At 43.4% G+C, this 15,216-nt stretch overlaps 2 protein-coding genes across 3 annotated transcripts in view; one reads left to right on the plus strand and one right to left on the minus strand.

Annotated features, from left to right (window-relative positions):
- Positions 1-2,089: 2,089 nt before the first annotated feature.
- Positions 2,090-3,007, minus strand: ROMO1 (reactive oxygen species modulator 1). Of its 2 annotated transcripts, none has more exons than XM_027867263.1 (3): positions 2,905-3,007; positions 2,568-2,698; positions 2,090-2,294 (listed from the first exon to the last, which is right to left on the minus strand). In XM_027867263.1, the coding sequence occupies exons 2-3, from the start codon at positions 2,696-2,698 to the stop codon at positions 2,162-2,164; spliced, it is 264 nt and encodes an 87-aa protein (XP_027723064.1). In that variant the 5' UTR covers positions 2,905-3,007; the 3' UTR covers positions 2,090-2,161. The 2 variants fall into 2 exon arrangements, with proteins under 2 accessions (XP_027723064.1, XP_027723065.1); XM_027867264.1 differs by having other exon boundaries at positions 2,090-2,270; positions 2,905-3,002.
- Positions 3,008-3,018: 11 nt separating this feature from the next.
- NFS1 (NFS1 cysteine desulfurase) overlaps positions 3,019-15,216 on the plus strand; it is a 14,772-nt gene continuing 2,574 nt past the window's right edge. Inside the window, exons 1-11 of the mRNA XM_027867262.1 lie at positions 3,019-3,125; positions 3,778-3,884; positions 4,515-4,631; positions 4,997-5,080; positions 6,539-6,691; positions 7,828-7,921; positions 11,972-12,106; positions 12,769-12,926; positions 13,771-13,876; positions 13,973-14,054; positions 15,074-15,157. Coding sequence (XP_027723063.1) covers positions 3,047-3,125; positions 3,778-3,884; positions 4,515-4,631; positions 4,997-5,080; positions 6,539-6,691; positions 7,828-7,921; positions 11,972-12,106; positions 12,769-12,926; positions 13,771-13,876; positions 13,973-14,054; positions 15,074-15,157 — 1,199 coding nt within the window. The 5' untranslated portion in view covers positions 3,019-3,046. The remainder of the gene's footprint in view (positions 3,126-3,777; positions 3,885-4,514; positions 4,632-4,996; positions 5,081-6,538; positions 6,692-7,827; positions 7,922-11,971; positions 12,107-12,768; positions 12,927-13,770; positions 13,877-13,972; positions 14,055-15,073; positions 15,158-15,216) is intronic.

Here is a 15,216-nt window from a genome sequence, read left to right on the forward strand (position 1 = left end):
TTTCTAAAAATCCCAACAATCATTAGTGTCTCTTTAGATATTTCATGACTTATGAAGTACTAGAGGTGTTAACCTCCATCTTTCTTATGATGAAACTTAATAGGTTTTTACTTTTTTATATGGTTATGCAACTGAAAGTAGAATTTAAACCCATAATCTCACTGTAATCTAGAGCTCTTACACCCTACCACATTGGCCCCTCCTGTACTGTCTCAGTTAAGAGAGGGTTTCCTGTTAATAGCCAAGAACTTTACAATCTGTTCAACACAATGTACGTTGATACCAAAGGTGCTTTTGTGGGAGTGTAGTTAGGTGTAAGCTACTGGTAAAGTTGTAAATAGAAATTCACACAGCCTTGGGGACTTGATGTCATCTTCAACACAGTTTTATTTGTTGACTCCCCAAGTACAAAAATCCTTACCCTCTGAAGTTTGATTGAAGCCAAGTACCTACTACTCAATAGTGCCAAAGTTCAAAAGGAGTAACTTTTTAAAAAGGAAATTATCAATACGTTTCTTATGGCACATTTGTTACAAACAATAGGCAACTTGGCACCTTTTGCCTTCAAAGGAGCTATCTTGACCAATGAATGGCTTCTATGCCCACGAATTTTTAAGAACCTTGCATTCCAAGCAATGAGACCACAGATGCTTTTCTTTCTCCCAGTGCTTATCAAATGAACTATCTGCTAAGTTTGGTCTGAATAGAAGAAATTAAGAGAACTCTAGTGGGCTAGTTTCAGACTTCAAAAGGTTCCAAGGTAGGCACAGATTTAACTGGAAGACTCATGGCATCAATACTTATTAAAGGGCTTAAAAACCTGTACCTTCAAAGCAAGACTTCTCTCCTGAACACATCTCTACAAAATGCCTAAGCAATTATCTCCACCTACGTGTCCTGCCATCATTTCACTTTTAGCGTTTCTCAGTGTGAACTCAATTTTCTCTAAAAACTTGGTTTTCTCTTTGGAATTTACATTTTGGACACCCAAGACTTGAGAACTTTAAATATTAGCACTACTGTTTTGTTTTTAACATTAGAAAGGCTAAGAAAAACAGGTTCAGAAATCTCAGTCGATGAAAAATGCTATCAGTTTAATTACATATACCAGTTCAGAAGCTTGATCTAGTGTTTGGTATTTTACCTTTTTTTTTTAGGCAATTGGGGTTAAGTGACTTGCCTAAGGTCACATAGCTAGTAAGTGTCAAGTGTTTGGTCTGAGGTCAGATTTGAACTCAGGTCCTCCTGACTTAAGTGCCAGTGCTCTATCCACTGTGCCACCTAGCTGCCCCGATATTTTACATTTTAACAAACGTGATTTGTTCAAATTGTACCACTTCAATATCACACTTTTAATTTTTTCCTCTGAGTCCACACTATTCACCTACTCTGTAGATCACTTCATTTTCTGTCCAGCTTGTCACACCCTTGGGCCATTTCAAGTTCTTGAGTAAATTGTATCATTTTTATTTTGCCCATCATTAAAAAACATTAAAGATTTCATATACACAACAGAACCAAAAAAAAAAAAATCTCCATATACCTTGCTATTATATCATATCCTGGCAATTTTCCCTTTTTTTGTGCAGTGACTTAAAAAATAAAAACTAGCAACAAGTGTGGACTTGCTAATATGCACTCTCCATAAGCTAACGGGCCTTTCAGAAAATAGGTTAGAGATTCCCTCGGATGCATCAGCCAATGACTGAAAAATAATTTTAGGATCGAGATTCCTCCTATCACTTTTTGGCTATTTTCAGACCTCTGGAATTATATGATTCACTTTTGACAAATAATTAACTGAGGCCCAGGCAAATGAAATGACTTGTCTAAGGTAACAGCTAAGCAAGCAGGAGGTCCTCCAATCACAAAGCCATTGCTTTACAATACCACAAATCTTTCCCCATCTTGTCTAAATTTCCACTTGGAACCGTGAAATGGAGGGAGTGGGCGGAAATAATGAAGTATCTTGAGTTGCTCTGTCCTACATGTGGGTAGCGGCCAGAGATTATCGACATAAATCCAGGCCGACAAGAAAGACCCGTTTTTGAAATAGTCTGGCGCTAAACCCCGAAAGTAAAGACTGGCACGTACTCAAAGCCTTTTATTATATTACACAAGGAGGTGCGAGGGGGTGTGAGGAGAGCTGGAGCCGCCGCGGTCAGCAGCGGATGCCCATTCCGATGGCCATAAACGTTCCGAAGGTACCCCCGCTCTGCATCATGGTTTTGCCAATTCCGCCCATCAGCTCCCGGCCCCGCATCCCGATCCTGGAGGAGTAAGCCTGAATGGAGCTAAGTAGGGAGAGGCTCAAGGACTCCAGACCTATCGTCTTCTCCCCATTCCTGGCCCCAGGCGCCTCCTCCCTAGGAGTTCAGCCTGCCCCTTGACCCGAAGCTACGGCCACACCAGGCCCCGACACCGCCCTCCCAGCGCCTGCCGACCTGCCGCCCCCGCGCCCCAGTTTGGCCCCTCCAGCTCCTGGAACCCCCCGAATGCGACCCGCCGGCCTGTGCAAGCCAAGGATCAGAGACGAAGCCCGGGACGGTGCCGAAGGCCGCCCTCACCTGAGGCACGAGAATGTGCCGAACAGCGCCCCGGCCGCCATGCCCACGGCGCAGCCCATCACGAAGCCCATCTTCACTCGGTCGAAGCAGGTGGGCTGGGACTGTCCATAGGGACCCACGGCTACTGGCATCTGTGCGGGGAGAGACGGGCAGGGTTGGATCTAAGGAGGGGCCGGGGCCTTCGGCAAGGCCAGGACTACAGCCGCCGTCCACACATCCCCCAGGAAGGGAGAACTCGACCGGCAAGCGGCGGTGAACGCGGACTCCGGGTCCCGCACCGTGGTCCCCCTTCCCAGTCTCTGGCAGCGCCCCCAGCCCAGCCCGAACAGCAGCTCACCTCGCTTTCGGCCTCAGTCGCTCCGCTTTACGTCTCGGGAGGCGGGAGGTTAGTGTCGTTTCCGGGGCGGTGAGTAATAACTTCCTGGTCGTATGAAACGGAAGTGAGAGGTCACTTCCGGCCCTGGGAGACAGTGGAGAAGATGCTGTGGAGGGCTGCGTGCAGAGTGGCGACCCGGATCGCGGGCCCCTCCCCTCCGCGTCGGGGACTGCGCTTGCGCGGTATTGGCTATTGACTTTCTCCCCCCACCTCCCCATTTTCCCCAATCCCCCCCATACCTTCACATACATTTCCTAACGCCCTTCTCGAGTGTGGCGATGTTTCTTGTTCCTCGCTGGATAACCGACCTCGACTTTGATCTACTCAGTCGAGACCCACCTGCCCCCACTTTCGGCCAGAGGCCGGACCCCACCCTTCCTGGCCGACCCCAGACCCCTCCCAACTCTGCCAAGTCCACCCTCACCATTCACACCCTCTTCACTAGTCACCCCACAACCAGATCCTCCCACTTTGCCCTGAGACCACCCCTCTTACAGGCTTTGCCATCCAGACCATGCCTTCCCACCTCCATTCTCAGGCGGACCACCTGCCTGAGCCACACCCTCAGCCCACCCCAGTCCACCAATTTTGACCTTCCCGCATCTACTCAGACTATCCACCTAATAAAGACGGGCTCAGCCTCAAGCCAACTTCATAATCTGTCAAAACTTCTATTCCAGAAGATGCATTTTCCCATATCCATTTCCTGTGCCGAAGATGTCCTGTGACTTCCCCTCGTCCTTCAGCCAGCCAGACTCTCCTTTCCCCTTAGATTTCGCCTTCTCTTCCCAACAGCCTTCACACAAGACCCTCTTCTCCCTCTGTTTTTTCCAGGGCTAGACCAGTCACCTCACCCACCTGGCTTCTCAGATGTGGTTCCTCCCACGGAGGAGACAGTGTTTCGGCCTCTCTACATGGATGTGCAAGCCACTACTCCCATGGTGGGCAGCAGCTTGGGTTGCAGCAACTTTTGAAGTGTTGTAGCTTCTGAAGAAGTGCTTGGCAGTGCTCCTTTGGAGCTCCTGGGACTGGGAGTAGGTTGGGTAGAATAACAGTTCATACTAGAATGTAAGCTTTTTGAAGGCAGGTAATGTTTTTAGGTGCTCAACACCTAAAATTGTGTCATGTACTTAGTAAGGTCTTAATAAATATTGAGTTTCATGAAACTCAATAGGTATAAAAGTAATGTGGAAACTGTAAGGGACAAATGAAAGGTAATTGATATAATAGAAACATTTGCCAATGCCCAAAATTGGGCAACTTATTTCTCTACGTAGATCTTTTCTCACTTGTAAAACAGGGGTAATAATACTTGCCATGTATACTTTTTAGGATTGTTTTAAGAACAAAATGACTGGATGTGCTATGTAAATCTAATTGTTAATATAATTTAAAGCAAGATCTGATTAAAGGTTACTCTGGAAGGGGAAGGAATGTTTCCCTGTTCCTACTTCCCATGCTGACCCAAGAGTCAGATCTCTGCTAAACCATCTTGGCACACCATGAGAACAAGCAACTAGTGGAAAGAAGCTCTATTGGAGTGACTCTAATTTGGACTATGTTGTATCTAGGATCCTCGAGTATTGGATGCCATGCTCCCCTATCTGATCAACTACTATGGGAATCCGCACTCTCGGACTCATTCATATGGCTGGGAAAGTGAGGCTGCTGTGGAGCATGCACGCCAGGTAAGAATAAAGAGAATCAAGGGGGATGGGAGTGAGAACTTAGAGCAGTTTGGATCCAGGCAACAGAAGTGAATTTGGGCCTTTTTTATGATTGGAGGGAGAATATTTGTCTTCTTGAAGGGAAAATGGTTACAGGGGCCCAAAAAGATTCCTAAAACATACTCTGTACTTCTTTCTAACCCTATTAAGAACAAAATTTATAACCATGCCAGGAAGTATAGAAATAGTGATCACAATATGATGGGGGATCTTTTCTGCTGTACTATCCTTTTCCTTTCCAGGAGCTAGATTTTGCCAGTTCTGTCTAATGTGGTCACTTTTTGTCATTGATGTCAAGTGTTAAGTAACTGTTTCTTCCTTTACAGCAAGTGGCATCATTGATTGGGTCTGACCCCCGAGAGATTATCTTCACTAGTGGAGCCACTGAATCCAACAATATAGCAATTAAGGTAAAATGGGGAAGTGGGACAAAGGAAAAAGCAGTACAAAAGTGAATCGAAGACCAACAGCTAAGGTCAGGGGGATTAAGCATGCCAGTACCTTTCTGATCTGAGATGACTTCTCTGTAACAGCTCAGCCTTTAGAAGTTCCCATCCCAACCTTCCCCACTTCTGGTACCCAAATATGGCCTTCACCTCCATTTTGTAACCTTCTGTAACACTTCCCCAAACCATTTCACATCTTGGAACTTCACGCTGAGAGAACATAATGTTCAATGAGACGTTTTAGGAAGTTGCTAGTATAGGTAGAAGACTTCTCTCTGAAGAGAGAAGATATTTTCTCTGTAGTCTTTGAATTTTAATCCAGGAAGTATACAGTGGACATTTGATTGGGTTAACACCTTCTTGTTCTAGTAGCTGCAGTGAGCCTCTCCAACCCCATCTGGCCTACATTATAATAACTTGTTTGTGTGGCATGCTACAGTAAAGGAGGGTGTGTGCTTTCCTTTTCCAGTTTTTCAGTTCAGTGTTCATACATTTCTCTACCACTTGTTCCTGCAGCTCCATTCTGGTGTATATGAATGCAAAACTTCCTCCTTCCTGCCTCTCCCCATTGCCATTGTTGCTTCTGGCCAGGGTAGAATCCTACAAGTGTTTTCACACCTTCCTTAAGTGTGTGCCTCCATATGAAGTGCAGGTCGTGGTCCAGTGGTCTTATCCTATGGGGCTGGTTGCACAAACCTAAGACTTTTTCTTCAACCCCTTTTACCTCTTTCCCTTTCAATCATAATCAAGCTCTGTTATTTTTAGTTTAATCTTTTCTATGACTCCTTTGACCTAGGTGTAGGTTTCTGTGAATGCAATCCTAATCCAAGCAAAATTCCCCTTTCACTAGTCAGCTGTGTATACTCCCTTTGGCTCTACCAAATAGAAGACTGGGTGACTGCTGTCATGTCAGGGGAACAAAAATAAATTACAGATTCCTGTCACATCCTCCCACCTCATACACACACTGTCCTTTTGTTGCTTTGCTGCCAATGTCAATCTCCTTTGACCTTGGCCTCGACAGGAAGTTTCAAATAGGTTTTAAAGCAGCTAGAATCCTGTCTTTATCCTCCTCTTGGTACCTTAAAATGACAGCACGAAAGTGGAGATTTGAAAACAACCTACGCTTTTCTCTAAATGAAAATTATTTCCTCCTACTTGGGCAAGAAATACAAAAATTCCTTTGGCACTTAGGAAAAGTTTACCCTGGGAAGTCTGAAAATAATGTAATCCAAAATGCCACTGTCTTAGTTGAGGTAGGTAAAGAAACTGTCCTGTGTATTCTTAGGAACTGCCACACAATGGATAAGGCTCTGTGAAAACTTCTCTTCTGTTGCCCTCTTGTACCTTCCCTAGTCCCTAAAGGAATAAGAGACATTGTTCTCTGCCTAAGCATCTTCTCCCTTCCTCACCAACTTCTAGGGGGTGGCCAGATTCTACAAGTTACGGAAAAAGCATGTGATCACCACACAAACAGAGCACAAATGTGTGCTGGACTCATGTCGTTCTCTGGAAGCTGAGGGCTTTAAGGTCACTTATCTCCCAGTGCAGAAGAATGGAATCATTGATCTGAAGGTGAGAAGGCCCCTCAGAAAAGAACATAATCTGAAGAGGGAGTAGAATGGAGCTGCAACTGATTCCTAACATTATCTCCCACTGTTCCTCTACAACAGGATCCATTCACTGAGGCTGGGCTGGTCTGCTACTTGTATTGCCAACATTCCATGCACATCTTCCTCCATGCTCTGAAGCTGAGGATGCATTTTCCCCTCTGAGTCCAATATAGGTCCTACCCCTTCCATGAAGCCCTCTCTCTCCCCCTCTGCCTAATATGACCTCTTCCTCTAATGATGTATTTCCAGCTGCTTACATGGCAATTATTTGCCAATTTTCATTGTTTTCCCTTTACGTGTAAAGAACATGTTAGATACCAAAATGTAATACCTCCTAAGGCAGTTGGTTCCTCTTCAGTATCACTCTTAAAGGGAAAACCTGATGACTGTGTGTGGGGATGTTGTTGAGGAGAATCCTATGTGGATATCTGGCATGTGCAAGAGAGGCAGAATGGGGTAATGGATAAATAGCAGACATGGTCAGAAGGATCTGGGTTCAAATCCCACCTCAGACATACACTGACTGTGTGACCCTGAGCAAATCACTTACCCTCTCAGTGGCCCAATCATCTCTCCAAGGAAATCATGCAAAACAGTTGCTGATCCAAATTTGTAGAAAGAGCTTTCTCACCGGGAATTACCTACATCATTGAAATTACAATCACAAATCCCAGCTTCCTGCCTCCTAAAATGGGTTGGACTATATGGCCTCTGCTGTCTTTTCCATCTGTGAAATTCTCTATAGTTCCTTTGTCCTAATGGATCTGTCAGATTCTAGAAGGCAAGAAATACATCTTAGACTTCTTGGTATGCTTCCCCTGGCACCTAGTCGTGGGCCGTACACATAACAGATAGTTAATTTTTTGCTGATGGATTGATAGATGCTGTTGTTCATAACATTTGATTTAGATATAGTGCCCAACTCTATGGAGTTTATAGTCCTGCTGTCTATCAGTGCTCACCAGCCAGCTTGCGTCCCATGAAAATCAGAGGAGATTACATTTTCTAAGGCTAGGAATGCTTGTATGCTGAAAAGGGAAAGGTATGATCAAGTTTCCCTTCCTCCCCTTCACTCTACCCCATTTTTTATCCCTTTAGGACCTGGAGGCAGCAATCCAGCCAGACACCAGCCTTGTTTCTGTCATGACTGTGAACAATGAAATTGGAGTGAGGCAACCTATTGAAGACATTGGTGAGTGTTTCAAGTTCTGCTTCCTGCCAAGGTCAGCAGCACTGGAGTGGTAGCCAGCCCCCTGGCATTAGAAGGAAAAAAGCCATCTAGTATCCTGTCATAGAGTACAGGCACTTCTTGCTATGGTCTGGTATGGATTTCTAAAGGTGAGGCGGAATTCTTCTATCCCAAGGCATTGGGGAAGCCCAGCCACTCCATTGAACTGAACAGTAGATTAGCATTGATTAGACACTAGTCATGGGCAGATGCCGGGCATCTTTGGTGTTGGGCATAAAAAAATACTCATTGTTCCTCTGCTTTTCCAAATCCTTTACCTTTAAGTCAGTTCTTTTTAAAAAATTTTTTTATTCTGACCTTAAGTACCTCTTAAAAATGAACATTTCCCACATAAACAGCAGAACACAAAAAGAGGATTGTGTATAAAACTGTGAGTCTCCATTTCATACTGTTTTCTTTCTTAAAGAAGATACAATAAATTGAACATGGTACTTTCAGAATTTTCTTGCTTGTCTGTGCTTCCTTCATAAACTTCCTTTTTTTCACTTCTATGCAGTCTTTAAATGTTTCAGTGGTCCTCTTTTTTTGGTATCACTATTGCTAGCCCTGACCACTACCCAGCCTCTACTACCGATTGAAAACAGAGTGGGGAGAAGAAATCTTTATAAAAAATAGCATAGTCAAGTAAAGTATATCTACACAGTATCTATGTCTAAAAATGTGTGTATGTCTCTTATTGTACCTTGGATACATCACTTCTCTGTCAGGAACTGGGTAACATGCTTCATTATATCCTCTGAAGACATGGTCATTGCTTTGATCACAGTTCATAAGTCTTTCAAAGTTGTTTTTCATTATAGTGTTGTCCTTGTATAAATTGTTCTCTGGGTTTTGCTCACGTCAGTTTGGATCAGTTAGTTCACTTCCTAGGATTCTCTAAAACCATTTTTTTCTATTATTTCTTACATTGTAATTATATTCCATTACATTCATAGGCTACAGTTTGTTCAGCTGTTCCTTGATTGATAAGCACCCCTTTGTTTTCCAGTGCTTTACTTTGCTTTTCTTTTTATTCTTTTTAATTCCCCCTTCATGATCAGGTAGTTTGTTTTAAGATTTCCTGAAATACAATGTGTAGGCTCTTTTTGTGGTCATGGCTTTCAGATAGTATAGTGATACTTCTAGATCTCCTAAATCTATTTTCAAAGTAAATTGTTTTTTGCTGACATATATAACATTTTCTTCAGTTTTTTTTTCACCCTTTTGGTTTTGTTGTCATTAGTTTCTATTTGTTCTATTCTAATTTTCAGGGAATTTTTTTTTCTTGGTTAAGGTTTTGTACCTCTTGTTCCAAGCTGTTAATCTTCTTTCCAAATCTTTCTTCCATAGGTTTTATTTCATTTTCCACTGGCTCCCTGTTACCTATAAGATTAAATACAAAATTCTTTACTTGGGTTCAAAGCCCTTCATGACCTAGCCCTCTCCTATTTTTCCAGTCTTATTCTTACTCTTCAGTCCATTGACACTGGCTTCCTGGCTGTTCCAAAAACAGGACATTCTGTCTTTTGGCTCTAGATATTTCTCTGGCTGTCCCCCATGCCTGAAATGTTCTCCTTCCTTATCCCTACCTACTACCTTCCCTGGCTTTCTTTAAGTCTCATCTAGAATCCCATCTTCTACAAAAAGGCTTTCCCAACCCCTCTTAATTTTAGTGCCTTTGATCTGTTAATTATTTCCTATTTGTTTGTTTGTACATATTTGCTTGCCTGTTATCTCTTTTATTAGGTTGTGAGCTTCTTGGGGGTAGGAACTGTCTTTTGCCTCATTTTGTATCACCAGCTCTTAGCACATTGTAGGCACTTAATATGTGTGTATCAATTGATAGGTTGCCCTAGCACTGAAAAGGAGAGGACAAAAATGACTAATAGGGAATAGATATCTCACTTCTCCCTGATAATAATAATAATAGCTAACATTTATATAGCACCTAGTATGTACCAGACACTGTACTAAATGCTTTACAATTATTATCTCATGAAACCAGAAGGGAAGGAGGGAGGTGCTATTTTTATCCCATTTTTACAGAGGAAGAACTGGGCAAACAGAGGTTAAGTGACCCATCACTAATAAGTGCCTGAGGTTTCACGTAAACTCAGGTCTTCCTGACTCCAGGGCCAAAACACTATGTACTATACCTCCTAGCTGATGAGTTCAAGTTACCTAGCCCAAATGAACTCTGTCCTTGGGTCCTAAAAGAACTGGAAAATACAATTCCTGAGTCACTTTCAGTGTATTTAAAAATCATGGAAAGCAGGAGACATACCAAGATAGCAAAAGAGTAAATGTCCCAGTTTTCAAAAAAAGCAGGAAGAAAGACAGAGTCTGCAAACTGTATGACAATGAGCCTGAAAGTAATTCTTGGGAAATTTCTCTAAAGGATCATTAAAGAGATGGTTAGTGAATACCTAGAAAAGGAAAAGGTGAGTACAAAGAAACAGAATGGTTTCATCAAGAACAGATCATGTCTTTCCTCTTCATTTTTTTAATGATTTGTTATAAGGGGTATGTTTCAGGGAGGTAGGCAGGAGGAGTAGGAAAATGGGGGAAACTAGGCAATGTAAAAACAATCTCAATAAAAATCTATTTAAAAAAATTGATAGCTTGATTTTTAAAAAAATTTCTTGGCTTCATTTCTTTCTTTTTCTTTTTCTTTTTTTTTTTTTGGCTTTTTTTGCTTTTTGGCTAGGCAGTAGGGTTAAGTGACTTGCCCAGGGCCACACAGCTAGTAGGTGTCAAGTGTCTGAGGTCACATTTGAACTCAAGTCCTCCTGACTTGGAGGCTGGAGCTCTATCCACTGCGCCACCTAGCTGCCCCTGGCTTCATTTCTTCTAAACATTCATGTGGTACTTGTAGAAAATCCATTTTTTCCTTTGAGTTTCTTACAGTTGTTTTAGAGTTACTTTGTTCTTATAGGTTGATCTTGGATCTACAATAATTCTTTATCATTATTAGGATCTTCTCTGGTTTATTTATTTCTAAGTTCCTAAATCAGGGCTTTGTCCCAGGGCTGGGTTCTGCCCCCTGCTGCACTTTTGAGTGGAATGGTCGGTGCTCCTTGTTCTTGCTGTGTGTTTCTGCACTGACTTCCACCATCTAGGGTGAGCCTCTAGATTTTGAGCATTAAATTTTTAGGTCTCTTTATGGTATCTCAGGACAGTGTTAGGAACTTCAGAATCCCTGAGTGTCCACATCTGACCACTTCTAGGACCGTAGTGGTAATTACTTATTTACAGTTACTTCAAGGGTCTAGACTACCCTGGGGCTTTCCCAGGGGAGCCTCCATTCTTACTATCTCAGGATACAGAGCCTTACAAGTTACACATATTTCTTTTCAGGCTAAATGGCTACCACCTTGTTTGCCTAGGCTGGGCTGGTGCTGACTTTGCTGGTGACCCCCTTTCCTATTTTCTGTGGGTTTATGGCTATCTTTTTTTTATAGTTCTGGGGTGGAAGAAGTCACATACTCTTTTTTCTCATTGGATTTACTGATTATTATTTAGCCTGGTATGGTTTTTGAATTTTTACTGGAATAGGTATGTGGGAGCTGGGCAGCCGACCTCCTTTCAGGCACTCATCTTGGCTGGTAGACCGGTTCTTCATGAAGCCCTTTTATAGACACCATTTGACTTTAAGCACAGCTATAACATGGAATCATTGATATTGCTTCTCTGTATCTTCTAGGAATCTAAAAATGCAGAGAAAGTGGTATATGTTCAAGGGGTGTTTTTCATAAGAAAATGAGGTAATCATTGCCTAAGTGGTTCTGTTTTTTTTTCCCTCATTCTTTCTCATTTCTGTTCAAGAAAATTAAAAGCCAAGGAAGCAAAAGCTTTGAATGGCAGAATGTTGGTAGTCAGTCATTCAGCAGCAGAGCTACCGGCCTAGAGACTGGTGGCGTACTTCCTGCTTTTTTGTGGGATCCAAGGTGCCAGAATAATACTGCCATAGGGCATGTGAACAACCCACCATGTATCCTATTGCTGTCTCCTTAGGACGGATTTGCAGTTCCCGAAAAGTATATTTCCATACGGATGCAGCCCAGGGAGTTGGAAAAATCCCACTCAATGTGAATGACATGAAAATTGATCTCATGAGCATCAGTGGTCATAAAATTTATGGCCCAAAAGGTACAGAAAATCCTGACGTCTCTCATTATATAAACCTCACAGTGGGAGTCTGTTTGAAGCATGGCATTTTATTGACATTTGTCCCAAGAAGAAATGACTGTAGGATGGTATTAGGTCAGCTGTCAGCTGGGATTTGAAACATTTTACAGTCTGCCTTTCCCTTCTTCTCCCAGATGAGGCTCAGCTTACCTGGTATACCCCTAGTTTCTACTTCAAAAGCACCCAAAATCCAATGTGTCTCTGGAATTGATTCCTACGATAGGACTTTCTGTGCCATTGTACTGCATAGATATCTTGTAGACCTGACATGAGACAGAAAATGAGGTCTTGTCTGACTTCACATTCTGGAATGATTTACCTGTTGGTTTGGTGTTATACCCTAGACAGCATCATTGATAGAATATTTAACATGTACAAAAAGCACTCTCCACTGTGTGCTAAGTTTAAAAAAAGAGAAAATCAGAAATGGTCACTACCTTAAGGAGCATATGGTCTAATTGGCAACATAAATTATATTTGTAAACACTGAGCAGAAAGCATAGAGTACAGTGGTATGGGCAGAATAGACTGAATAAAGAAATAATCAGAGTAGGATGCTTTTCACCATTTTTGAGGTCAGTATTTGTTCTCACCCAATTTCTCTCTTTCCTTTTGTTCTTTAGGAGTTGGTGCAATCTATATCCGCCGTCGGCCCCGAGTGCGTGTGGAAGCCGTGCAGAGTGGCGGAGGCCAGGAGCGAGGCATGCGCTCTGGGACAGTGCCCACTCCCTTAGTGGTTGGGATGGGGGCTGCCTGTGAACTGGCACAAGAAGAGATGGAGGTATAGTGAAACTCCCTCCCATCACTTTCACCCTCATGCTTTATTGTCATTCAGTTGTTTTTGAGTCGTGTCCAACTCTTCATGACCCCATTTGGGGTTTTCTTGTCAGAGATACTGGAGTGGTTTGCCATTTCCTTCTCCAGCTAATTTTACAGCCGAGAAAACTGAGGCAAACAGGGTTAAGTGACTTGCCCAAGGTCACACAGCTACTAAGTGTCTGAGGCTGCCTTTGAACTCAGGAAGATGAGTCTTCCTGACTGCAGACCTGGCACTCTATCCACTGAGCCACTTAGCTGCTTCTCACCCTCATTCTATGGCTCCCAGTCTGAAAGCTCCTCTCCCTGCATTAGGCACCTTTAGTGAGAGCATAGATAAAGATGACTGAAACATGGTGGGGTTTCAGTCAGCCCTGCCATTGTACCCCTCTTCTCCCCCCAGGACCCTCAGACATTTGTGCTGGATTTTTGTTAAGTAAGGAGTTTCTTTGGGCTCCTGGATCTATTCTTTTGGAAGGAGAAATGGATTGTTGTGCTGGCTTTGTCACTGAATAGCTAGGTAACCTTGGACGACTCACTGAACCTTTCTGACTTCAAAGTGAGGGGGCTGGGACTATCTAATCTGATCTCTGAGGTCTCTCCCAGCTTTGGCGTTTTGTAATTCTGAACCATTTTCTTCATTTTGGGTCTTTTTGGACTATTTTTTGAACATCTTGGACCAGGGAGGAGCCTGATATTTCTGAGCACCATATTTAAAGCAGGATAGTAGTGTTCTTCACTAACTTCCTTTGCACATCTCATATGACCTGACAGTTTATGTCCCTGTCACACTCTCCTGTGTTTTTCAGAATGACCATAAGAGGATCTCCCTGCTAGCAGAAAGATTGGTAGAAAAGATAATGAGCAACCTTCCTGATGTGGTGATGAATGGGGACCCAGTGCAACACTATCCAGGTCTGCCTCCCTCCCTTTGCAGCCTGTATCCCATCCTCTTCCTTCTCTGGTCTAGGGAAGAATAAGAGAACGCTCACAGGAGATTCTTTTCCTCAGGCTGCATCAACTTGTCCTTTGCCTATGTAGAAGGGGAGAGTCTGCTGATGGCACTCAAGGATGTGGCTTTGTCTTCAGGCAGGTGAGTAAGGCCATAGTGGGACTATGCTCTAATCAGGTGGGCACTGAGGTACTGTTAGCACTCAGTGAACCTTCTAGCATATGGAGAACATATGGGAAAGTGCTGGGAAAGAAGCACAGAGTAATGTACAGGAGCTGCTTAATTGCAGCACACTGGGGAGAGATGAACTGAAGAGTGCTACATGAAACATCTGCCAGGTTTCTTGTTACGCCAGAGTGGACCTAAGGGACTGATGCTGACCACTGGCAATGCCAGGGGTTCTCAGACAACCAGAAGCTTTCAGATTTAAAGGAATGGTTGCAGGCTTCCCTGAGATACTAGTGCCAGGAAAGGCACATCTGGGCTTGAAGAAAGGTGTTCCTCTGCAGCAGCTTTCCAACTAACGTTCCTTTCTTGTTAGACACATGCCACGAGGTGTCATCTTGCTTTAAGCCCATCATACTTTAGCAGTTTCATCATTTGAGGTCTTGCTTGGACTAGGAGGTTAAAGATCTCACCACAGAACTGGAAGTTAGCTGTGAGTTTTTGGCATCTATAGACCAGAAATTACAATTCCCTGGCTCCTGTGAGGCTGTAGGATGAAGGAAGCAGAGCACTAGTCAGAAAGGTGGTGGTGGTGGTGATGCAAGCTGGTTAAGAGCTTGATTGTCAAGAGTCAATAAATGTATATTAAGCCCCAACTATGTGCTAGGTGTTGTGATAAGTGCTAGGACATGGCATGATGGAAAAGTCAAAGAAATCAAGGTGTCCAGCCAGTGGGAAATGAGGAAATGTTTCTCTGGTCTCCTCTCCTTAAATGGAGGTTGAGGAGTTCATGGCTCCACCTTCCTCAGACAGCAGAGAGGACTATGGAGGTGTGAGCATCAAGGCTGACTGGATCTTGTGGGGTAATGAGATTTCACAATGATGAATTTGCTAGGCACATGGTGGAGAAGTTAAATCCAAAATGAGTGCAGCTGGGTTGGAAAAAGAAGGGTTGCTAAAGGAGTTTGGTTTGTACTTGTGTTTTGTCTTCCTAGCGCCTGTACCTCTGCATCCCTGGAACCGTCCTATGTGCTTAGAGCCATTGGCACAGATGAAGACCTGGCCCACTCCTCTATCAGGTCAATGAGATGAGGCTGTGGCTCTCCTTCCCTTTCCTTCCTTTCTCTCTTCCCATCCC

The sequence above is a fragment of the Vombatus ursinus genome, unplaced genomic scaffold, assembly GCF_900497805.2.
Source record: "Vombatus ursinus unplaced genomic scaffold, bare-nosed wombat genome assembly UNPS02014785.1, whole genome shotgun sequence".
Taxonomy (NCBI): Eukaryota; Metazoa; Chordata; class Mammalia; order Diprotodontia; family Vombatidae; genus Vombatus; species Vombatus ursinus.

Coding starts and splice junctions, on each gene's coding strand:
- ROMO1 (XM_027867263.1), bottom strand. CDS start 2,698: ATGCCAGTAGCCGTGGGTCCCTATGGACAGTCCCAGCCCACCTGCTTC. Junction 2,295..2,567: donor GGCACATTCTCGTGCCTCAG/GTGAGGGCGGCC, acceptor CTCCCTACTTAG/CTCCATTCAGGCTTACTCCT.